The following is a 25,000-nucleotide window of genomic DNA, read 5'->3' on the forward strand; positions in this document are numbered from 1 at the left end:
CCGTTCTTTCTTTCCATTATGTGGATGCCAGGACTTGAACTCAGGTCATGAGGCTGGGCCACAAGCCCCTTGACCTGCTGATGGATTTCACCAGGCCCACAACTAACCTGAACAGACACAGGCAGGTCTTAATGTGGCCACACCTGTATTAATTGTGCATCTCAATGAATACACAGCTCCCAGATCCTGGTCATGAGTGTCAGTAAACAGCAGCCTTTGAAACCAACAGTGGGGGCTTCCTGGTGAGGACTCGGCTCTTGGCTGGCTTCTTTGTTGTTTTGGTTGGTTTAAAGGTCTCCTGTAGTCTAGGGCTGGCCTCAACTCACTACATAGCTCAGGCTAGCCTCAACTCTTGGTCCTCCCTCCTCCTCCCCCACCTGCTGTCACTAGAGGCGTGCCCATCACCCCAGGCCAGGCTTTTTGCTGACTTTTTCTGAATGGGATTTTCCTTACACTATGTGCTGAGCCAGTGTTTAGGTTGAATAGCCAGTACTCAGCAAAACCGTGATGTTCTCACTTCTGTTCAGAGCTACCCTGTAGGTGTACGTCTGCTAACCGGGGCTAACCAATGATGACCCTTTTTGTGCTGTAACATTTCCTCTTTGGTTTTGTTGTTGGCTTCCCTCTGTTTGCTTTTACCTTTGAGACAGGCCTTGCTTTGTAGAACTAATTGATTTAAAGCTCAACACTGACCCTGAACTTGTAGCAATCCTCCTGCCTCTGCCTTCTGGGATCCTTTGTATTTTAGGGGTCACAACACCCTGCATACACAGCACCCATTCAGCTCTCTTGTTACTAGAGGCACCAGCGGCCTTTTCTCACCACCACACAACCTTCATCTTGAGCTGTGACCCCTGTCTTTCCACGTCCAGTCACAAACCCCTCTCCGATGTCACCAAGCAGTGGAGAGGAAGATCACCTTCAAGTTTACCACAAAGACTGGGGACATCCATGTGTGGTGACAGTGGGGCAGTGTGGCCTTAGGACTGTAAAACCTGCATAGGACAGTGAGTTCACTGGGTTCTAGTGGTAACATCTTACGTCCATCACACTGCTGGGTGGGACAGTAGGGGAAGACCAATGTCACAAAGACAGACTTGCCTGAAGGTCCCCACCCCTGTTAAGGTTTGTTTCCCCGGTTTGATAGCCTTCCTTTAAGGTGGGTTATGGTTAGCTTTGGGCTTTGTGACGGCCTCCTTGTACAGAATGTTCTTTTAGAGCCAGGCTGGGGTGGCGCATGCCTTTAGTCCCAGGACTCAGAGGAAGGCGGATCTCTGTGAGTTCGAGGCCAGTCTGGTCTACAGAGTGAGTTCCAGGACAGGCTCCAAAAGTACACAGAGAAACCCTGCTTTAAAAAAAAACAAAAACCAAAAAATTCTTTTATATTTTGGCCACAAGGTGGCACTCCAGCACCTCTGTTTACCTGCTTGACCTGCTCCTGGCCGGAGAAGGCAAGCAAGCAATGCTAGAGACAGAGGGGTTGGGAACACAGCAGAGTTGGATGCAGACACTTTTGCTGGACAGGTGACCTTTAGGCCTCTCAGAATCTCAGAGAACTCGCTCAATTCTCCATGGCATCCCCCCCCCCAAACAGCCCACTCTCTAGGTGGACAGTAGCAAACTGTTGCATTGTCAAGAAGCTGCAACGGGAAACCCCCAGGACAGCTACTAAATACAGCTCAGACTTTGGGTGGAGATGGGAGCACTTCCCACAATGGGCAGGAGGATGCTCTGAGAAGTACTAAACTCCTGGGAAGTGCTGAAGCTGACCCAGAAGACGTGGCATTTTCACAGGAAACAGCCTGTGATGGCTATTCTAAGTGCCAACTCCTGGGTTTACAATCACCATGGAAACACACTTCTGGTGTCTATGAGGGTATGTCCAGGGAGGTGTAACTGGACGGAGACACGTGTGGGACGCCATCCACAGGCTGAGTGAGACAGTGATGTGAGCACAGCATTCGTTTCTTCCAGTGTCACCAGCTGCCACGTGCCCCTGCCACACAGTCTTCCCACCATGAAAGTCTCAAACCATAATATAAACCTTCCTTCCTCAAGCTGCCTTTGTCACACATTTTGCCAAAACAATAAGGGAAGTTACAACACACTGCCCTAGCACCTACTGGCAACAAGAAGCTAGTGCAGAGCTCTCTGTTCACAGGAGGGAAGAGGGATGAAACACAACTGCACAGAACACAGCACTGGGCGGGGGAAGCCTCACTCAACCCGCTGCAATCCCTGTGGGTCCATTTACACAAAGTTCAAGGAGGGAGAGAGGGCTCATGGGGCACCCGGGGTCTGCACAGTTGTGTTGGGTGTGTGTGGAGAGCTATGAAGGTAAACACTTGAGCTTCTGTCTCTAGAGTACTCGTCAAGGAGAACATCAGCGGGGCACAGGGAGGACTGACGGGAGGAGGGTCAAATCTTCCACGCACCTGGAGAGGCTGTGAGGGCCATCACACCGTAGTATGAAAAGGCGCTGGCTTCGAACTTCATGCCTTCCTTCCCGGCTTCTACTTCCACTTTCCCCTGTGGGGAGAAAAGGGAGGGACTTTCAGTCTGATTTGCACATAAAGCTAGTTCTTCCTGGGTTTGTCTAAACTCCTCTTCCACAATCCCAAGCAGACAAGCTTTGGAAAATAAAGGGGAAGGTACATTAATTTCAGTAGGAAAACTGGACTTGACTGCATATGTGAAGTAATGATAGACAGGTCAGCATCTGTGGCCCACCTAACGTTTTCCTCACATCCCAGCTCTTCAAGGGCCCTCGGTAATAAAAAAGAATCGGGGAGAGAAATGCTGAAGAGACCCTCCGGGTTGCCCCAGCAGGAGCCTGAGCTGGGAAGCATCAGGATCAAGAGTGGGCATGCCATGTGTCCATGGAACAGGGGGGTGTGAACTGGCTCCAAAGACCTGTTTTCTTCCCCAAGTGCAATGCCCTGGGCATCCAAGTGGACACCCTGTCAGGCTCCCTGTGGGCATTGCTGGGGGAAGCAGCCGGAGAAAGTATCCCTCCAGCAAAGCGAACTCCTCTGAGCTTCCGCTCTTCTCCCTGCCTAGCCTGCCTGAGACCCTCCTCCTCCTCCACAGCCTCTTCCATCCCTGCAGCCTTCAGGTGTTCAGCAGCCTGTTCCGGGCTAAAGAGATATTTCCCAGCAAAGGGCCCATGCAGCATCACCCATGTCATCTCCCCCAGGGCAGCCGGTGTGAGGGGCAAACCAGCAAGCTACCACTTGCTAAAAAGGAACCATTAAACCAGGCATGGTGGCATATGCCTGTAATTCCAGGATTTAGGGAATTGAGGCAGGAGGATGAGTCCGAGGCCATCCTGGACTATCTGAGACTGTCAAAAAAGAGGGAAGAAGGGAGGAAGGGAGGGAAGAAGGGAGGGAGGGAGGGAGGGAGGGAGGGAGGGAGGAGGGAGGGAAAGAGAAGGCAGGTAGGCACACAGGCTAACACTGCGCCCCACTGTAGAATTCACTAATGCTCACAAGCTCCAGGAGGCAGACACAGGTGGTCCCTCTTACAATCAGGAAGGAGGAGCTGGGAAAGGCGGAACATGCTCTCAACACCCCCCCCCCAACGCATGTGAACGCTGTTATCGCACATTAAATGCTGGATTTGGGGAGACCCTCCTTTTGCACCTCACATCTTCAGAAACCCACCCATGCCTCCACACACACCACCTTGCGTGCACACACACAAATACATGCATTTCACCCCATGGAAATGCTGGCTCGCCTAGCCCCAGTCAACCCTTGGTATAAGGAAGGAACTTAAAATACAGACCACTTTTGTCTGTGTGGTGCTTGCATGCCAGGAAAGTACTCCACTGCTCAGCTGCTCAGCACGTCAACCCATAATTTTAAAGCTACCTGCAAAGGAGCAAGTGCAAAAGTTTCCTAGCCATGCAGCCAGGCCCTACAAGGAGATGCTACAAGTCCTGGGGAGTGAGCTCTCATCCTCCCAGCTATACTCCAGTGGGTGAAAGGCAGCCCAGAAAACTAGTTAGAGAATACTTCAAACAAACATGCCGTGAAGAAGAGACGAAAATGTAAGGAGTTAGGACCAGGCATGGTAGCACATGCCTGTAGGCCCAGCACTCAAGAGGTAGAGGTGAGGAGATTCAAGTTCAAGGCCAGCATGGTAGGTCTACATGGCAAAAGCTCCAGGCCAACCTGAGCTACAGAGTCAAACCCTAGCTAGAAAATACTCCCAAAAGTGAGGGCTGAAGAGATGGCTTAGTTGGTGAAATGCCCGCCAAACAAGCATGAGGACCTAAGTTTGGATCTCTAGCACACATGTAAGAGACAAGGGCCAATCACATCTGGAACCCTAGCACCTGGTAGCGATTTACACAGGTGGATCTTTGGAGTCAGTCATTATAGCCAATCAAGGAGCTCTGGGCTCTGTGGGAAATCCTGACTCAAAAGATAAGGTGGAAAGCAATAATGGGAAAAACCTTCACATGCACTACCTGGTGTGGAAAGTAGAGAGGCGGGGTGGGCTAGGCACAGTGGGTACAGGAAGGGATCTCTGAAGGGTAGGCCCTTCAGAGAGAAAGAGAAGGAGGCAATGACAGGGACAGAGGTGAATTTAGAGAAGGTAGAGGTGGGAGCACTCCATGGCACAGGCGCCATGACAGTCTCACCCTGAAGAGCCTTGGTGCACACAGGGCTGACACACACCTGGTGACAGTGTCCCAAAGGCCGGCCCCAGCTCCCACATCCTTGCATTCTGGGTAATCAGTATGCGGTGTGAACTGGGTAGGAGGACAGAAGCTCTCCGGGTAACTTCAGTGTGAGGTTTGGAGTCTCTGCTCTGGCTGTTTGTGGGCAACAGCCCCAGATCTGGAAACTGTTTTCTCTCTAAGACTCCCGCAAAGACACAGGGTTGGGTCTTCTGACTATTCAAGAATGGCTACAGAGAGATTCCACACCCACACCTGAGACCACAGCCATCCCCTACATTCTTCAGGGCAGGCACTGGGTAGGGTAGGGCCTGCTACCTACTCTCCTCTTGGATGCCACAGTCTCAACCGTCAGCTACAGTGGACACGCTAGGCCAGGGCCCCCCACAGTTTGGGCTCTAAGAACAGGCAGCAGATATGAACCACCACGTTCTAATTTCATTATTTACTACTGCCATCATTTCAGAAAAAAAGAAAAAAACCCACACATTTTAACTGCCCCCCTCCAATTTAGAAAACGTAGTTTCCACAAACATGCCTTCAAACTGAACATGAATTACTCTGTGAAAAATGTCGTCCTGTAATCATTCTTATCTTTCTCCTACTGGTGACAGTGTCACTGCCGCTCTCAGGGACCACTTACAAAATTATAACAGATGAAAACGTACAACAGAAAGTGGGAGACAGGGCTCTGGAGGAGTCTGGGGCACGGTGAGCATGAGTAAAATACAGTGCACACCTGAAATTCCCAACAAACAAACACACACAAAAAAAGAAACCGGGGCTAGGAAGACGGCTCAGCAGGTAAAGGTGGCTCCACCAAGCCTGACCGCCCCAGTCTGGTCCCCAGGATTCGCATGATGGAGGCGAGAACGAACTCCTGCAGGCATCTTCTGAGCCACACATACAAACTGTGGCACAGTCTTGGCAGAAAAAAAAATAGAAAAACAGTGTTCAAATTATAGAAAGTAATGGTAGGGGCTGGAGAGATGGCTCAGCGGTTAAGAACACTGACTGTTCTTCCAGAGGGCCTGGGTTCAATTCCTGACAACCACATGGTGATGGCTCACAACCACCTTAAATGAGATCTGGTGCCCTCTGCTGGCATGCAGGTAGACGAATGTATACATAATAAATACATAAAACCTTAAAAAAAAAAAAAAAGTAATGGCATTGATGGCACACACCTTTAATCCCAGTACTGGGGGGGGGGGGCAGAGGCAGGTGGGTCTCTGTGAGTTCGAGGCCAGTCTGGTCTACAGAGAGAGTTTCAGGACAGCCAGGGCTACACAGAGAAACCCTGTCTCGAAAAACAAACAAACAAACGAAGAAAGTAACACATGAAAATAAAATCACAACAGAGGGCTAGACAGACCGTTCAGCAGTTTGGAGCACTGCTACTCTTGCAGAGGACCCAGGTTTGGTTTCCAGTGCCCACAGGCAGCTCATAACCATCTATAACTCAGTTCCAGGGTATCGGATGCCATCTTCTGACCTCCGAGGGCATCAAGCGCTCTCTCTCTCTCTCTCTCTCTCTCTCTCTCTCTCTCTCTCTCTCTCTCTCTCACACACACACACACACACACACACACACACACACACACACACACACAGTGCCCAGAAATATATGCACCAAAACACTCATACACATAAAATAATAAACCTAAAACCAATTAAAATCACAACAAAGGAAAGGATCCCTACAGTTCCAGTATTCTATGTCTCCATTTGCTAGCATTTAAAGATGCCCTCCCTGCCCAGGGCTCCTGACCCCCAGCCCAGGCCACCCTCCACAGAGGAAAGCTTTTTTGACAGGCAGGTTTAGGGACATCCAGGGACATCTGTTCATTTACGTGTCCATAGTTTCAAAAAGAACATTTCAAATAACCTCACCAGTGTGAGATGAGAGCCATCCCTGCAGGGAAATGGCTTAGAATCAAGTGGGTGTCTCTGCATACAACTTTTCCATATAAGGAAGGATCTACATTATTGATTTTACTTTTGAAATATTCATAAGTTTATTCTATAAAATTGCAAAAAAAAAAAAATCAGGACGGGACATGATGTGAAGGGACCAGCTCCCCATTTCGGCAGCCATGACAGTTAACACATGCTTGTCTGACCTTGCCTTGGTCACTAAGAGGTCAGATGCCTGTCTCATGGCAAGGAACCAATCAGAAGTTAGCTGGTGGTGCTATGCTTTATGGCTCTGGGTATGCTTTACGGACAAGCACACAGCAATGACTCGCAGAGCATAGCAACCACCCTGGGAGGGCCTATGGGCCATAACAACCAGTTGGCCAATCAACACAGGGCAAGCCCTCCAAGCCTGGAGCCACACCAATCCTGAGCCTGTGCGTAACCCTAGACACTCCCCTTATGCTGTCCTACAAGATCTCTCTGCAGCTGGTTTGAACTGTCTTTGCTAGCCATCCACCATGGTGGGTGGGTGAAAGACCCGAGCTAACATGGGGTTAGCTCGTTAAACAACAATAAAGCCTCATGCAGTTTGCAGCAAGCTTTCGAATCTGCCTGGTGATTGGGGTGACTGCGGTCCTGGGCTGAAACCCTGGAGGCCTGAGTTTTCCGGGGGGTCTAACAGATGGACTCCAGGCTTTCTCAGAGGAGCGAGGGCTGATTGTAAATGAAATGCTGGGAAGGAGGCCTACCTGGAAATGGTGGCGCACCACTATAATCCCAATACTCAGTAAGAAGATCACAAGTTCAAGACCAGCCAGGGCTACATAGGAAGGCCCGGTCTAAAAATAATTGTTAATGGCAGTTTTTAAAAGGCTCTGGAAGAAGGTATAACAGTGTCAAGCCAAGATGGCTGCCTGAGTAAGAACTCAGGCACAGGCCCCACCCACTTTCCTCTGACTTCTAAGCGCCTATGTGTGCTAGTCAGCTCCCACACCTCTGGCTTCAGTCAAAAGCAATGCCATCCAAGTCTGTATGGCCCAATAACCCACATAGTAGATGACCAGGTGATTGATTAGTGTGGCCGACTGAGGCAGATTGCAGACTTCCTCCCACACTGGCCAGCATCCACTGGCTGGTTCACTCTCAGGCTAGGTGTTGCTCACTCATTTCAGGTTGCAGTCACAGAACAGCCAGTGGGGCCTGCCATCAGACAGGATGTGGCTCAGTTGGTAGGGTGCTTGCCTGACGTGTACAAAGCCTGAGTTTGATTCTTATAAAGCCTGGCACATGCCTGTAAACCCAGCACTGAGGAGGTGTAGGCAGTTCACCGTCATACTCAATATGTAATACACTCAAGGCTAGCTCAGGCTGTATGAGACCTTGTGAAAGACAAAAAAAGGGGGGGTGGGATGGAAACAAAGCAAGGGAATTGGATGCTAAGAGCACAAACATGGGGTGTTTCTTGGTTTTGCCTCTCAAAGATGCCTGTGTGCTCCCTGTGTGACTCTGGAACTTTAGTCATGGCTTTCTATCTGGTGGCTGCACATTGAAGCCTGGGATTCTGCAAGTTCACTTCATAATGTATACTTTTAAAAAAATGGTGACCAAATATTAATTTATGCACATTTTCATCATCTGGTGGACCCTTTGCCTGGTGCCTACACTATACAAACACCTCAACCTATGCCAAGTTGCATCACTGCTGTACCAAGCAGGGAGCTTGTCACACTGGGATCTGCACTTAACCAAATCTGCAGGATTCAGGAGCAAGGGTCAGAGCTCTGAGCAGGAAAGACTGGAAGGGAGCAGACCTCACAGAGACAGTTCAGACATGCCCACTACAAGTTAAACAGCAGCGTGTACTATTCGAACATTCAGGGTGGCTCAAACGCAGCCAAGGACTAGAGAGGTCAAATCCTTTAAGGCAAAGCAGGCCACCATACTGGACAGGTGGAGTTGAACACACACTTAGCATTAAATAGTCATCTGAAAAAGAGTAAACCTATTTTAGAGCAAAAATGTCTTTATAAAATCTATACCAGAAGCTTTTAAAAGTCATGAATGGGACGTTGAAGAGAGAGGAGGGGGGAGGACATTAATTTGCACATGAAATGAGCAAGATTAATTCCTGTCTGATAAACACCCAGCAAAGACAATGGCTGGGCCTTCAGTTCACTGCTTGGGACTGGCCACGCCCCTCAAGTGCCGGGAAGAGCAGTGCTCTCTTCTCATTGGCTGATTTAGATATGCTACTCTTCCGATACCAACAGTACTTCCTACAAAACACCGACTGTAAACGACAGCGACAACGATACAGTTGTTAATTTATTTCTGTTATGCACATGGAGAGTTTGCCTGTATGTGCGCCACACACATGCCCACGGAGGCCAGGATGGAGCGTGGGATCCCCTGGAGCTGGAGTTACGGGTGTTTGTGAGCTGTCGTGTGGTGCTGGGAACCAAACCTGGGTCCCCTGCGAGAGCAGCCGGTGCTCTAACTGCCCAGCCCTCTCTCCAGCGCGGACCTGACCTTTGCACTTCTTTGCTACACCAGGCTTCCTCATGTTACCGCCTCAAGCCTGGTCTCTTAGACACGTGATCAATTTCTGCTTCTTCCCAATACATTGGCTATATGTTTTCCAGGGCAGTATTGTAAAACAACGGTTTATATATGAGACTGTCAATTTAGGGAATATAGTCTGTTTATAAGCACCTTTTCTGACTACCTGTCATTAGTTTTTATTTTAAAAATTACATTATTTGATGGGCAGCAGTGGTGCAGGCCTTTAATCCCAGCACACAGGAGAAAAAGGTAGGAGGATCTGTGAGTTCAAGGCCAGTCTGGTCTATAGAGCAAGTTCCAGGACAGCCAGGACCATACAGAGAAACCTTGTCTTGAAAAAACATAACAAAAATACATTGTTTATGTATTTATATAGGGGAAGTGTTTCCTCTCCTATGCAGAAGCAAACAAAATCACATGTGAAAAGAGGAGATGGAAGGAGTCCCCTGAAGATGGAAACGGTCAAAACATGCACATTCACAAGAAGAAATGTGAGCTCCACTGCTCTGTACAGAAAATTTAGATAATGATTTGTAATGAAAACTAGAGAGAGAAGCTGGGGAGAGGGCTCAGTCCTAACGTGCTTGCAGAAAGCTTGTGGGCCTGGGTTTGACCCCCAGCAAAAGCCAGGTGCCGCTTGCACATCTGTAACCAGCCAGGTGTGGGACATCTGTAACCAGCCAGGTGCCGCTTGCACATCTGTAACCAGCCAGGTGTGGGACAGTGAGCAGTGGGTCCCCAGAGCTCTGGGGGGGCTTCTGTGGAAGAACAGTGAAATTTTAGTTTCTTCCACACAACTGTGCAGGGGAAAATCCTGGCCACACCTGCTTGGGGCTGGAGACAGGTGATGCTTGGGCGTGGTCAGAGTGAAGTGGGGAAAGGTTTAAGAGCCAGGGGGTGCACGTGGAGCCCCTTCTTCCCTTGCTCCCCGCCGCCTGTCTAGGCGGATCTGTGTGAGTAGTGTTTTCCTAAATAAACTGCCTTTATAATCTAAACCTGACTCCATATTGTGATCCACTTTACAAATGAGATTATATTCACTGATCTTTTCAGTCATGCATTTTATCATATAACTATACATCAAGGTATAAAATGTTACTTCAAGTTGGAAACTAAAAAGCTTAATTTCATATTTCAGAGACTTTTCTTTTTGAAAGAGGCAGGATTCACACAGTTCAGGCTGGCCTCAAACTCAGTATGTAGCTGAGAATGACCTGGAACTTCTGACTCCTGCCTCTGCTCCTCGGTGCAGGGATTACAGTGTGCACCACCACACTCATTTGAGCAGTGCTGGGGACCAAACCCAGTGCTTTAGGCATGAAGGCATGAACTCTACCAACAGAGTGCAGCCCGAGCATACACACCACGGTGCAGTATTTTATTCCTAATTTGTCATGATCTACCCACGAAGTTTTATGAAACCCGTCTTTTTATATTTACTGTAATATGTACTGGGACACAGGATGACCTTTTTATGAGTCACATATAAACTGCAGTGGTTCGTATCTGTGTTCCCCGTACTTGGGGGTAAAGACAGGAGGGTCAAGAGGTCAAAGTCATCCTTGCCTACACAGCAAGTTTGAGGCCAGTGTGACACTACACAATATTCTGCCCCAGAAAAGCAAAATAACCCTCCAAAAAGAGTATTTCTCTGGCTTTTATTTTGCCTATCTCTAAATCTTAATTTTATTTTACTGGTTACATAATTTAAAATTACTGTTTACGTGTTCTTGGTATGCTGATGGGAAAACACCACCATTGTAATTATGATGCCTTTGGGGCCCGGAAAATGGCCCAAGAGGTACAGGCACTTGCCATCACACCTGAGGATTATAGTTGGATTCTGAAACCAGCGTGGTAGAAGAGCACAGACCCCACAGGCACCATGGCGTGCACACGTCTGTGCAGCTGTGAGCAGAGGTGGTGTTCTTTAAGCTGTGCCCTCCTGGTGTTTTAGATGGGGTCTCTCATTGGTCTGGGGCTCATAGCTTGGGCTACACTGTCTGGCCAAAGAGCCCCATGGACCCACATGTGTCTGCCTCCATAGTACCGGAATCACACACTCTCTGCCATTCGGGGACCCACCTGGTCCACAGCCCCAGTGCTGGGATTACACACTCACCACCAAGCACTCAACTCTTTACTTGGGGTTCTGGGGAGGAACTCAGGCCCTCACTTACTGGGCAAGCCCTCTACCAAGTGTGCTATGGTCCCTGCCACAGTTCTACTTCTAGGTACATGGTTCTTGAAGTCATTTAAAACATGTCGAACCAGTACAGATTTCACTGTGACTTATGCTCTTACCATCTCCCTTATTAAAATCTGTTAACATTTTAAAAGTCTACTTTTTTATTCATATATAATTTACATTTTGTTATATGTGACAAAATATTCTTTTAATTAGATTCACTTAAATCATTTCTTTGAATACACTGAATTTTATTTAATATGGGACTTAAACTAAAAATTTAAGTGATGGGCAAAGAGAGGCAACCCAGTTGGCAGAGCACTTGCTAAGCATGCTCGAAGCCCTGGGCCTGGTTCCAGAACCAGGGAAGCAGGTACAAACAGAAACCCAGCACTGAGGATGTAAAGGCAAAGGATCTGAGGTTCAAGCTCAGGGAAGGAGACACTTTGAAAGTTGAGCACTTGTTGCCCAACCATGAAGGCCCCAGAAACCGACATCAATGCCAGCTGGGTGTGGTGGCCCACCTCTATCCCAGCCCCAGAAGGGAGACACAGGGCTAGCTGGCCAGCAAGATTAGCCATTTGTGTGAGTGCCCCTGCTTCAGTGAATAAGAAGAAGAACAACAGAAGATGATTCCCAATATGAACCTCAGAGCTCTACAAGCACGTTAACATGTGTACATATGCTTGGCACACAAGCGCCAAAAATGTGCATACCAGATACATATTTAGAAAAAAGGTCAAGGTCACCTTCATTTGAACAGAGTTAGGAAGCTTGAAGCCCAGCCTAGGCTACATAAGGGCCTTTTCCAAATAAGATTAAAACGATGTATTTCTACAATGTAATTCTAGTTTCCAAATCAATCACTTGAGTTTTTCTAGAGATGCAGAAGATAATCTTGATGCACCCAGGCGAGCAGAGAGGTGGTATTGCTGCTTTCCTCTGGCTGCATGAAATGCAGACAGCATGCTCAATAACCTGGCATGCACTGTGCTGGGGTGGCAGCATTTTAGGTACTTGGCAAAAGATGACAGCTCTGCCAGATTGACCGAGGGTGGCATGGTATTTTGTCCTGTTATTCTCTGGTACCTTGGATAACTGGCTAGTTTGCAAGAGCACGGATTTTACCAATGCCTGCAACATAAGTACCCCCATAGCTCTGTTCATCACCCACACATACTACTTTCAAAACTCATGATATCAGCTCAACAAACAAGCCACCATATCTAACATGCAAAGATATTCAGGCACAGGTAGATATGTCTAAATGACCTATCACTCATGCACTAAATGTCTTCCTTATAAATAAAAAGGAGTATAATCTCCCTTTTCCAAAATATGTTGGTTTGTCTATATGTTTGAGACAGGGTCTCGTGCATCCTAGGTTGACCTTCACTTGCTGTGTAACCCAGGGTGGCCATTTACCTGGTCCTCCTTGCCCCATCTCCCTGCTGCTGAGATTATATGCCACCATGCCTGGCTTGCACACTGCAGGGGACTGAATTCAGGGTCTTGTATACCCTGGCCACTGAGCCACAGCCCAGCTCCTCCTAAAACTTTTTAATGATGTATTTATGTATATGAATGTCTGTCTCCATGTACGTGCCCACACCACACGCATGCCTGATGCCCGAGGAGATCAGAAGAAGGCATTGAATCCCCAGGGAGCCACCATGTGGGTGCTGGGAACTGAAGCCAGGTTCTCTGCAAAAGTATCAAGTGCTCTAAACCACGGAGCCATCCCTCCAGCCCCAAATTCCTATAAAGCTTATTTTATAATTGATGGTTTGGGGCTTCTGAGATGACTCTCTGTAAAAGCACTTGCTGAGTAAGGCTGGTGGCATGAGCCCTTGAACTCATGTAAAGTGGAAGGAGAAAGCTGACTCCAAAAGTTATCCTTGGCTTCCGAATGTGCGCCCCTCTCCATCACTAATGAACATATAGACAATACTTTTTCTGGGGTGGGGCATTGAGACAGGGTTTCTCTGTGTTCTGGCTGTCCTGGAACTCACTCTGTATGTAGACCAGGCTGGCCCCAGGCTCACAGAGATACGCCTGCCTTTGCCTTCTGAGTGCTGGGATTAGAAGCAGGTGCCACTACCACCTGGTGACTGTAGAGGGAAATGCTGTCCACGCCCACTTGGGTGTGGTCAGAGTGACGTAGCAAGGCTTTAAATATGAGGGTCACATGCATGTTCCCTCACCTGCCTGGTTGTATATGACTGGCTCCGTTGTGTGAGTACTTCCTAATAATCTGGTTTTCAAACTAGCTCTGACTCCATTGAGAAACACAATCTTTAGGTGACAGTAATTTTTTTTTTTAAGAACTGACACAAACACATACATTTTTAAAAAATCTGTAAGAAATATTAATTGGATGGAAAGATGGCTCAGGCACTGTTCTTTCAGAGAATTTGAGTTCAGTTCCCAGCACCCACAGCAGCGGCTCACAACCATGTGTAAGTCTTTGGGGAGTCAACACCCTCAGCAGACAAGAGCACGGGCTGCTCTTGCAGAAGACCTGGATTCAGTTCCCAGCACCCACATGGTGGCTCACAAACTCAGTAATGCCAGTTCCAGGAGACCTGATGCCCTCTTTTGGCTTCTGTAGGCACCAGGCACACATTGGTGCACAGACATTACGTGCAGGCAAAACACTAATGCACACAAAACAAAAAACAAATCTTTAAAAATGTTTCTGAGACGGCCTACGAGGCAGTGGCTGTAAGCAGATGTCCCAGGGGTCTTTCTTCCTGTCACTTGTCTCCAAATACCAGCAGTCATATGACCACACATCTGCCTGAGTTCCTGATACCTACACGGCAGGGAACAACTTTCTTCATCCTCTGAAGTAACTGGGGTCTTGCTGAACTCACATAAAGTTTAGGGCCTGCCAAGTACTAATTCAGCATTCCATAACTCCAGTTTATATGCAGGAAGTAGCTACAAAAACTGACGGGGCTCAAGCAGTTAGTGTCCCTGTACAAAAGGAGTTCTGGAAAAGTGACTTGCTACTGAAGGGACAGAAAAGTCCACAAAACTAAGGTTTGGCTCAGGGTAGCCAAGGCAACTGTGACATCACAAGTCCTCAAAGAGGGGTGGGAACAATGGCCTCACCACCACGTTTGGGATTGTGTCCGTTAGTGAGGAGGCTCTGGTCACTATTAATTCCCACTACTTTAAAGGAGTGTCATTATCACACCAGCCCCTAGCAAACAGTCTGGTTAGTAACCAGCAACATGAACAATACATGGAGGGGGTTCATGGTGTTTCTGGGACAGATATTAAGATATGGTGATAACAGAAGAGAGCCTACAGCGTGTCTTGGTTACTGTCAAAGACCAAGCCCTAATGAGAATGGACAAAAGAAAAGAGGCTATAAAGAGAACCCAAGGAACCCAGAACAATACATTTCAAAGGTCCACCAAGTCCTGGACAGGGACAGGCACAGTACCAACACTTCAGAAGTCAGCAATGGCATTCTCTTCACTTGGCTGACTCGGCACAGCAGCAAAGCAAGAAGCGCCCTTTAATTTAGACACAAAAGGAGTGGCGCCACCTCATAGCTCATCCAGCTCTGTAAGCAGAGACCAAACGCCCCCCTTATAAACACACACCCCAGGCCTCCTGAGAGCAGAAAATGTGGGTACTCGGGGCAAGCAAGCATGGAGTGACTCCTGACCTGCAGAATGAGAACAAAGTAGTCTACAGGCTTGTTTCGCTGGTAGAGGTAGCACTCGGGGGCCTTCTTGTTCTTCTCGTCATACTTCAGCTCCTGGATGACATTGGGGTGCTTTAGCAGCCTGAGGAGGATCTTCTCTGACATCTGGGATGGGCTAAACGCTTCTACTTCTATAGACATAAACACAACTTGACATTACACTTCAAAGAAGGGCAACTGAGGTGCTCAGATCGGGAGAACACTTGGCGACACGGGAAACACGGATGAACCAGACTTCCGTTTGGTGATCCACTGGGGTCAGATTACCTGGGAGAAATTACAACAGTGGTACACTCATGTCTGGTCCTTTTTAATCTTTCCTTTTCAACCTGCCATTGGTTTCTGTCTCTTGTGAGTGCCCTACACCTCTGATTGATTCAGTAGCAGACTCCCTCCTTGAGTCAGGACACTCTTCAGCACAAGCCACAACAGTCTGGCTGTTCACCAACAGCCAAGGGAGGAACTACGGACGGACGGACGGACGGGAAGCAGTGAGGGTTGGGGGTTAGTGCCAGTGCATAGGCCTGGGCTCCACCTGCTGCTCTCCCACACTGCTCTTCCTGAGGAACTGCAGGGACCACTGAGGGAGAGATTCAGAATAAAAGCAAGGCCGTGCACACACCAACATGCACTCTGACTTGCCAACGAAAAAGGAAATGGTTGGCACCGACAAAGACAGTCACTTCATTGAAAATAACAGGGAAGTCAAAGCTGCTGACTCTGGGGTGCTATCGGAAATGTGGACTTCGTGGTCTCTCAGAGGCAGAGTAGGGTAACACTGAGTTTTAAGTGTGGTTCTTCCACAGTGAGCAACAATGGGACCAGAGTAGGAAGAGAATCATAGCACAATGTTGTAAATTAGATGCTGTACATAAAAGCTACAGATTCTGGATTCCCGTCTGTGACTTTTTCATACTTAAGACAGCACATTGCAGGGAATTTGGAAAATACAGAAAAATAAAGAAGATAAAAATCATCTGTAAGCTGACTGCTTGGATTCAGAGTAATTTGGTGAGTATTTCTTTCCAGTGCTTTGCCTAGGCATGTGTGCCTATGTACATGTGTGCCTGTGTACGTGTGTGTGTGTGTGTGTGTGTGTGTGTGTGTGTGTGTGTGTGCCTGTGTACGTGTGTGTGTCTGTGTGTGTGTGTGTGTGTCTGTGTGTCTGTGTGTCTGTGTGTGTACACACAGAACCACAAGTGTGGTCTTGGCATACACATACTCTGATATCCAGGGGTTCCTACTAAACAGGAAGTCATGGACACTTTCCCATGTCACAAATGTGAAGTTAGCATGCCCATGTCTCTGACAGTAGGTGACATCCTGCCACGTGTTGCTGCTGACCTTTCAGGGCATTTGTATAAGCACACTGCATGTGGCTGAAACTTACTGGCCCATCTTGGAAACAGATGTCTTCTGCAAGCCTCTGGGAGCTTCCAGATTTTTCTCACACTTCCCCTGGCCAACAGAGCTAACCCTTCACCTTAGAGGACTGTTTGGGGATGTGAGAGGGTTAGCCAGTCTCTTAGGTCTTTCACCCTTGACCACTTGGAAGCAGGCAGTGCTGGCTGGCCTGGTGGCTTTAACTATGTGAACACTTGCCTCTGGATGGGACCCAAGTTAACAATCTGACTTGAAGCCACCAAGAAATCAGGCCAAACTTGAAAGATCTTTCATTTCATCAAAACCATAAACAATAAGGATTTAATTCTGCATGTCTGTTTTTCTTTGTGAGTTTTAGCACCTGCGTTACCACTGGTGTCCAACTGTTCTTCCAAGGCAAGCTGAAGAGAGAATTACTCAACTGTCCAATCAAACGAGGTGGTGCCTGGTTTGCACTGTCAGCCTACTCCGCCAGCTGGCTCACCCGTGGGGCTTAGCTGGAAGTAGATGACCTGGCCTACCGTACACATGCAGTGTGGCACTAACATTCATCCTTACCTTTCAGACCAATTTTAAGTTACTGGTCCACCCCTGGCAAATGTCTCAGAGGGTTCATGCCGACACTGAACACAGGAGAGGAGAGAATTTAAAGAGAACAAAACAAACAGAACAAAAACAAAAACAAAAAACAAAACACAAAGTGGCATTACTTGTCACCCCATTTCCCAGCCCCCACCCCCAGCCCCCCACAGTCAGCATGGTGAGGAAGGCTCCAGGGCCTGCAGATCTCATACTGTGATAAGCACACTTGCCTGTTGCTAGGAAACGGTGCATGGCCAGGAGAAGCTGCGGTGATATTTTAACCTTCATCTCGCTATCCGTCTGCTTAAAGGCAGAGAAATCTTGCTTTCTTTCACGGTGGGCCACTTTCTTTTTTGTTCTGTTGTCAGCTGAGAGGGGAATGAGGAAAGAAAAAACAAAACAAAACAAAAAAACAAAATCAGGGCCCTTTATCGATAAAAGACGCAAAACACACTGTTTTGATCTCTCCAGAGACCAGTGGGCCAGGCAGAGAGCACAAGCACTCCTGGGTCCACAGTAAGGCACAGCGGGAAACTGTTCTGCCTTAGAGAGGCCCTGTGGGACTGACTGAGCAGACACGACAAACCCCACAAGGAGCACACAGAATCACATAGCAGCAAACTGGCCTCAAGTGCTACCAAACCACTCCAGGGGAAGAACTGCCACAGGCTACACCTGAGGGAAGTTGTCTGTGCCTTGTAGAGGGCCTCTCAGCCTCAGGTGAAAGAAAATAAACATGGAAGAGATTCCTCAAGAAGAACAAGTCTCCTTCCAGGAACGCCTGCTCATCACCGCTGCTTCATTCGGGCCCAGACTATGAGATGGTCAAGGTCAGGCAATCATGGGGGTGACCCAGGAGGAATGAACCAGCCTCCTCTGGAAAAGGCCAGAGAGGAAGTACTCAGGCTCCAGCTTTTGTTGCTGACTCAGAGCTGCTCCTCTTCAAAAGCAACCATGGGCAAGCGAACCTGCACAGCCATGCTTTAGGGAAACTTCACTTTTTGTTTAATTTCTACAAGTCAAAGTAATTATTCTCCTATTGGATTTTTTTTTTCTGTCATTAATCATCATGAAAGGCCACTGCTGCCTTGTAGGACATATATGAAATCAGGTGGCAGGCACTCATGGGCTATGGTTTGCCAACCCCTGATCTAGAAGGGATCTCCAACAAAGCCATTTTTTTTTTCCAGAGTAAGTGCTGATAAAGAAAAACCCAATGTGACAAGACCGCAGCTGTGTATAATGGGGTACACTTGTAACCCCAGTCCTCAGAAGGAAGGCTAAGGAGGGAGAATTATACAGTCAGAGCTAGCCTGGGCTAAGGAAGGAGAATTATATGGTCAGAGCTAGCCTGGGCTAAGGAAGGAGAATTATATGGTCAGAGCTAGCCTGGGCTAAGGAAGGAGAATTATACAGTCAAAGCTAGCCTGGGCTAAGGAAGGAGAATTATATTGGTCAGAGCTAGCCTGGGCTAAGGAAGGAGAATTATATGGTCAAAGCTAGCCTGGGCTAAGGAAGGAGAATTATATTGGTCAGAGCTAGCCTGGGTTAAGGAAGGAGAATTATATGGTCAAAGCTAGCCTGGGCTAAGGAAGGAGAATTATATGGTCAAAGCTAGCCTGGGCTATAGTGTGAAACTCCATCTCAAATATCACTTCCTCAAAAAGAAAGAAAGAAAGAAAGAAAGAAAACAGAACAATAAAGGACAAGGTTCCAACTGTTGTCTCTGCCCCCCAGGGTCGGAATCACCATTCCATCTCTTGTCCAGGGTTAAAAAGTCAATGACTTGGCCTTCTGTGAGGGTTCTACACTCCTGTCTCAAGATATTTTGAAAATTGGAAAGTATAAGTCCATATAAAACTTTAAAAAGTTCTCTAATGGTAAGTAGCTGTTATTGTGGCTGACCTCACCTAGATAGAGACTAACCCTCAAGTTCAGCCTTTCATACCAAGAGGTCATGACATGCAACACTTCTCCACAAACTGAGTCCCCTCACTGGGGGCTTAGTAACATTTAGTAACATTTCCATAAAAAGAAAATCTAAGATTTGATAAGCATTTATATTGTCTTCCCAATGGCAAGTGCTACCCCAGGGTAAACAGAAATATACAGATACACATTCCATCTGAATGAAACGGGCCAGTGACATGGCTCAGTGGGTGAAATACTTGTCCCACAGTTTAGCAACCTGAGCTGGAGCTTAGAACTGTATGGGGGGGGATGCTCCCCGCACCTGCTCTCTGCTAACTTCCACACGTGTGGGCTCACATACATTGTACAGGATCACAGGATCACATTGGCATGATTAACTTTTCAAAGAACCTCATATGGGGCTGAGAGGCGCCTCAGAGGCTAGGAGCACTGGCTGATCTTCAATTCCCAGCACCCACAACCATCTGTCATTCTGGTCCCAGGTGATCTAGTGCCCTCTTCTGGCGCTGTTGGGTACTGCATGCAAGTGATGCACATGTGCGGGTGAAACCCGCGTACATAAAATAGAGAGACTTAAAAAGAGAGACTCATCTGATAGAGGGGGGTGAGGCTGGGTCCCCTTGTGCAGAGCACCAGTTGTGCGTGCCACTGAGACAGTGCAGATCCAACGCTCAGAGGCCAAGTTCACGGCTGCGACTGCCCCTGCCTGATTTACACTCTCACATTCCCATCTGCCCTTTAAGAAGGTCATGAAGCAGACAACAAGAAAGCCATATTCTCTGTGTGTACGCGGGCATGGTGTATGTACCTGAGCATGCGTTGTTGGAGGGTAGAGGTCGCATGTGCTCAGCCTGTGCTGCCTCCCGTGTTTACTTGCTTATCTGGGAAAGGGGGTATCTTACTGAGCCTAGAGCTCACCAACTGGCTGGAGGAGTCACCACCCCTCAACATTTCTGAGCCTCTGCCTCCCAGCACTGGAATCATTGGCACCAACACCATCCCCAACTGTTATGTGGGTGCTTGCAAGCCACACCCTATGCTTGCACAGCAATCACTCTACCACCTGAGCGGTCTCCACAGCTCGGGCATTCTTATTGCACACATCACTGAGAGCCAAAGCTGTGTCCCATCTACCAATTTAACTAAACAAATTCTCTTGTTAAATATGTGAATTATAAATGTAAGGAGAAACAAAATTATTCAAAAACACTTTGCCAGCGAAGAAGGATGTAAAATTGTCTAAAAAACCGACAGACAACAGTTTCCTGTCTTGGGTGTGAAACCATGGCCAGGAGAAGCTGTCTATGGAGGAGAAGCTGCCTATGGAGGAGAAGCTGCCTATGGAGGAGAAGCTGCCTACGGAGGAGAAGCTGCCTACGGAGGAGAAGCTGCCTACGGAGGAGAAGCTGCCTATGGAGGAGAAGCTGCCTATGGAAGAGAAGCTGCCTATGGAGGAGAAGCTGCACTCACTGTCACCGATCCGCCTCTTCTTCCACTTTGTGACGGCACCATGTGACACTGAGAGGCAACACTCAACCTGCACGCACACTGTGTAATTATAACAGAGGGCCCAACACCGGGGAGAAGTATTTAAATGGTGGGCTGGCAGCACCGAGAGTCCTGGGCCACACAGACACTGTCACTTACTGTACAGGTCTGTCTCATCCAAGATTTCAGATTTGATGATCTCTTCAATCACATCTTCCAAGGTGACAATTCCTAGAACTTCGTAAAACGGGTCCCCTTCCCCCTCGTTGTTCACTCGCTGCACAATGGCCAGGTGAGATTTACCTTTAAAGACAGAAGACAAAGTTGCAGAGGTCATTTTCCAGGTTCCTTAGCAGGCTCCTCAGACACCTTATGAACAGCAGGGGAGCAAACTCAGGCCTTGTATGTTCTATCGCTCTGCCAGGTCAAGCACTGGCTGTCCTCCTCATCACTCTCCAAATTACTTATGGAGACAAGCTCTCTACCTGATTCTCCGAGTTGGTTGGCCAGTGAGGACCCCTGGATCCCTCCTCCTGTCTCCACCTTCCCAGAGCTGTGGTTAAAAAGCACACATCGCTGTACCTGGCATTCTCTTTCATTTGCATGTGCACATATGTATGATATGTGTATTGTGTCTGCTTGCATGTGTGTGGGCACATATGTGTGTGAAGGCCTGAAGTTGACATCAGGCAGCCTCCTCCATCACTATTTACTTTACTGGGGCAAGGTCTCCCACTAAACCCAGAGTTCACAGAATATGGCTGGTTCCCCAGGTTTCCCGTCTCTGCCGCTGGAGGCCACCATGCCTGCCCAACTTGTATACAAGCTTTGAGGATCTGAACCCCAGTCTTCATGATTATGTAGCAAACACTGCCTACTTACTGAGACATCTTCCTAGCCCTCGTACCTTGTTTTTTTATATGGATGCTAGGGATTTGAACTCAGTTCCTAACATTTGTGTAGCAGAGCCCTTTATTCATAGAGCTATGGTCCACAGTTCCCCTGACAGCATTTTTTTTTTATTTGCAGAAAAATTAGATAGTGAGGTATTAAAATCTACATTTCAGCATTTAACAGTGCTGTCAATGCCACAATCAAATGGACCAGGCTTCCTGAGCCACTGAAGTGATACTGAGTAGTACCGTTGTCCACAGGCTGCCCTGTACCTAGCTAGCTCTTTGCTTCCTGATAGCACTCGACACCATCAGCTCTTCCTCTGAGATGCATTAACAGTTCTCTCTAAAGGAGAGAGACAACCATGGATCTCCAGGGAGGTCTGAGGCCCTGGAGGCAGTGTCATGTCCTCCCAAGTACTAAAATGTCACTGGCCTTCTCCACTGTGCAGATTCTGGACCACAGTGCAGAGACTCCTTGCTTGTTCCAGAATGCCACCACGGAAATAAGCAGCACCCTCACTACCCACCAGCACACACCGCAGTAGGAGGGGAGAGGCCCTGTCTCTCGGAAGGTCCTCACCACAGCAGTATGGGCATTCTTCTTGACGACCTGGGACACACAACACAGTCTACGTAACAACAGTTGTGTTGAGAGAAAGGTGCGGTGTGGTTGGCTGAGAGTTGCCTTCAACACACTTTACCTTTTGTGGTGCTGTAGAACGAACCCAGGACCTCACACATGCCAGCCTAAGGCTTTACCATTGAGCAGGACAAGCTGATTTCATTAAACATCACTTTTAGTTGATAGAATGACTACATGACAAACTGAGGTTTAGATACAGGTAGACATTTTGAAGGGAATGAACAAAGTGAACTTACTTTATCAAGAAAAACCATGGGCAGAATTTAATGTTAATAATTAAAAAATTGTAATTTCAGTAGAAAATTATAATTCTAAGAAACTCACATCCACCATCATGACTTTGTCTTTTGTTGTTTGTTTTTCAAGACAGGGTTTCTCTGTGCCACAGCTCTGGCTGTCTTGGAACTCACTCTGCAGACCAGGCTGGACTCCAACTCATAGAGATCTGCCTGCCTCTGCCTCTGCCTCCCGACTGCTGGGATTAAAGGTGTGTGCCATCACTGCTCAGCTCATTATCATGATTTTGATACCTTCTTAGTGTGTGTGTGTGTGTGTGTGTGTGTGTGTGTGTGTGTGTGTGCGCGCGCGTGTGTGTGTGTGTGTGTGTGTGTGTGTGTGCGCGTGTGTGTGTGTGTGTGTGTGCGTGTGTGTGTCCGAGAAATATGAGTGTGCCTATGGAGGCCAAATGCGTCTCTTCATTGATACTTTCCTACTGTTTAAGACAAGGCATCTTGCTGAACCTGAAGCTAGACTGGCTACATTGCCAGCCTGTCAGTCCTTAGAGCAGGGCTGGTGTTACAGGCCCTATGTCCTGCCAAGCCCTGCTTCCTACGAGCTGGAGATCCAAGCCCAGGGTGTCATCATTTCACAGCAGGCATTTTTAAGATTTTATTTATTTATTACGTATACAGTCTTCTGCCTGCATGCCAGCAGAGGGCACCAGATCTCATTACAGATGGTTGTGAGCCACCATGTGGTTGCTGGAAATTGAACTCAGGACCTCTGGAAGAACAGTCAGTGCTCTTAACCACTAAGCCATCTCTCCAGCCCCATAGCAGCATTTTAACCAGCAAGCCATTTCCCCAGCCCTCAGTAAGCACTTCTTTGATGGGATGGGTGGTCACGAAGCAACCTTTAAAACAATGAATAATCTGCTGCAGCAACTTTTGAAAGATATACAAAATTGGGTGAGCCAATTCTTTTTAGATTTGTATGTTTTTTATTTTATGTGCTGGGTGCTCTGCATGCATGTATGTCTGTGTAGCACAAGTATGCCTGGTGCCCATGAAGATCAGGAAAGGATGTTGGACCCCTGGAACTAACCAGTGTGGGAACTAAACCCAGGCAGGTCCTCTGGAAGAGCAGCCAGTGCTTTTTTTTTTTTTTTACTGCTGAGCCATCTCTCCAGCCTAGCTAATTTTTCAACTGACTATGGCAATAACGTGAGAATTATGCTTGGATAAATAACCCCTAGTACAAGATGGAACAATGGACCTTTAGAAGGGTTTTGTTTATTTATATTATTTTTATATGAGTGTTTTTATGTGGGTTTGTGCATGTGAGTGCAGGTGTCTGTGGAAGCCAGAGGAAGGCATCAGAACCCCTAGAACAATGATGCAGGCAAGTTTGTGTACCCAGAGGCTTCTAGAAGAGCATTATGTTCTCTTAACTGTTGAGCTGTCATCTTTCCAGCCCCACAACACACTTTAAAAAGATTAACATGAGTAAGGGCTGAGGCAGGTGGAATGCCATGAGTTCTGGGCTAACCTGGGCTACATAGACAATGTTTCAAAAAAGAAAACAAAAAGCAATTTTGCATATACACACCTGCGCTTTCTCTCTCTCTCTCTCTCTCTACACACACGCACGCACGCACGCACGCAGGCAGGCACGCACGCACGCGCGCGCAACAAAATTAAAACAAACCAAAACTAAAAAAAGAAAACAATTTTAGACTTACAGAAAAGTCACAAAGCCCATAATGAGAATTCCTACAGACTCTTCACTGGGTTCCCACTGTTACACCTTGCATTACCATGACACAGCTGTCAAACTAAGACACTGTCATCAATATATTATGACTCAACTCCAGACACTTTGTTTGGACTTCACTGATTTTTTTCAATTTTTTTTTCCTGCTTCATTGTCCAGTACCCCACTGTCCAGCTGCCATGTTGCCCTGGTCTCCTACAGCCTACAACAGCTGCTCAGTGTGTGTTTCATGACTTTGATCATCTTGAGGTGCGGTGCTCAGGTCCCCTGTAGTCACTAACCCTATCTCACCTCCCAAAGAAGGAGACAAACAAGTCGGTTCTGTGTGGATTGGTTGCAGAGGGGATATTCCCCATATATTTCTCAAAATTCTTCTGAAAGAGTGTTAACAGGACAGAGTCCCCAACACCCATCAGTAGGACTTCAGGTCTACAGCACAGACAACCTGTAAGAACTTCTACTGGGCAGAGTGTGCTGTGTACACCTTTAATCCTAGCACACGGGCCAGCCTGGTCTACACAGTCAGTTTTAGGACAGCTACAGCCTTTTGAGAGGCCTTGTCTCAAAAGCAAAGAAACAAAACATCCACTGGGCTAGGCAAGTGGCTCAGTCAATAAGGCGCCTACCCGGCCAGCACCAGGACCAGAAGATCGAGCTCCAGAACCATGTTAAAAGCTAAGCACAGTGGCACATGTCTGCAATGCCAGTTTGGGGGCAGCAGAGATCCAGGCCCCTGACACTCAACTAGCCTACTTGTCTGGATGCATCCATGAGCTTCAGGACCATGAAACCGTTTCAAAAAAAAAAAGTAAAAAATGATTGAAGAAAGAGACCCAAAGTCTACCTCAGGCCTCGACACAGGCAAATGCAGATACTTACACTAACAAGTACCTCCAACACACACACCCCACACTGAAGAAAAGGAGTTTGAGTATAATGTCAAATGTTGTGAAAACTTATACCATCCCTTTCCAAATACCTATCTGTGCGAGGCCAGACGTGT

At 47.6% G+C, this 25,000-nt stretch overlaps 1 protein-coding gene across 2 annotated transcripts in view; it reads right to left on the reverse strand.

The window, feature by feature from the left end:
• LOC100765482 (metal transporter CNNM2) overlaps positions 1-25,000 on the reverse strand; it is a 135,645-nt gene that overhangs the window by 15,130 nt on the left and 95,515 nt on the right. For both annotated transcript variants that reach the window (XM_027407100.2, XM_027407099.2), the window contains exons 2-5: positions 20,626-20,769; positions 17,277-17,414; positions 15,043-15,212; positions 2,436-2,529 (exon numbers count right to left, since the gene is read on the reverse strand). In XM_027407100.2, the coding sequence (XP_027262901.1) occupies positions 2,436-2,529; positions 15,043-15,212; positions 17,277-17,414; positions 20,626-20,769 (546 nt within the window). The remainder of the gene's footprint in view (positions 1-2,435; positions 2,530-15,042; positions 15,213-17,276; positions 17,415-20,625; positions 20,770-25,000) is intronic.

The sequence above is a fragment of the Cricetulus griseus genome, chromosome 3, assembly GCF_003668045.3.
Source record: "Cricetulus griseus strain 17A/GY chromosome 3, alternate assembly CriGri-PICRH-1.0, whole genome shotgun sequence".
Classification (NCBI taxonomy): domain Eukaryota; kingdom Metazoa; phylum Chordata; class Mammalia; order Rodentia; family Cricetidae; genus Cricetulus; species Cricetulus griseus.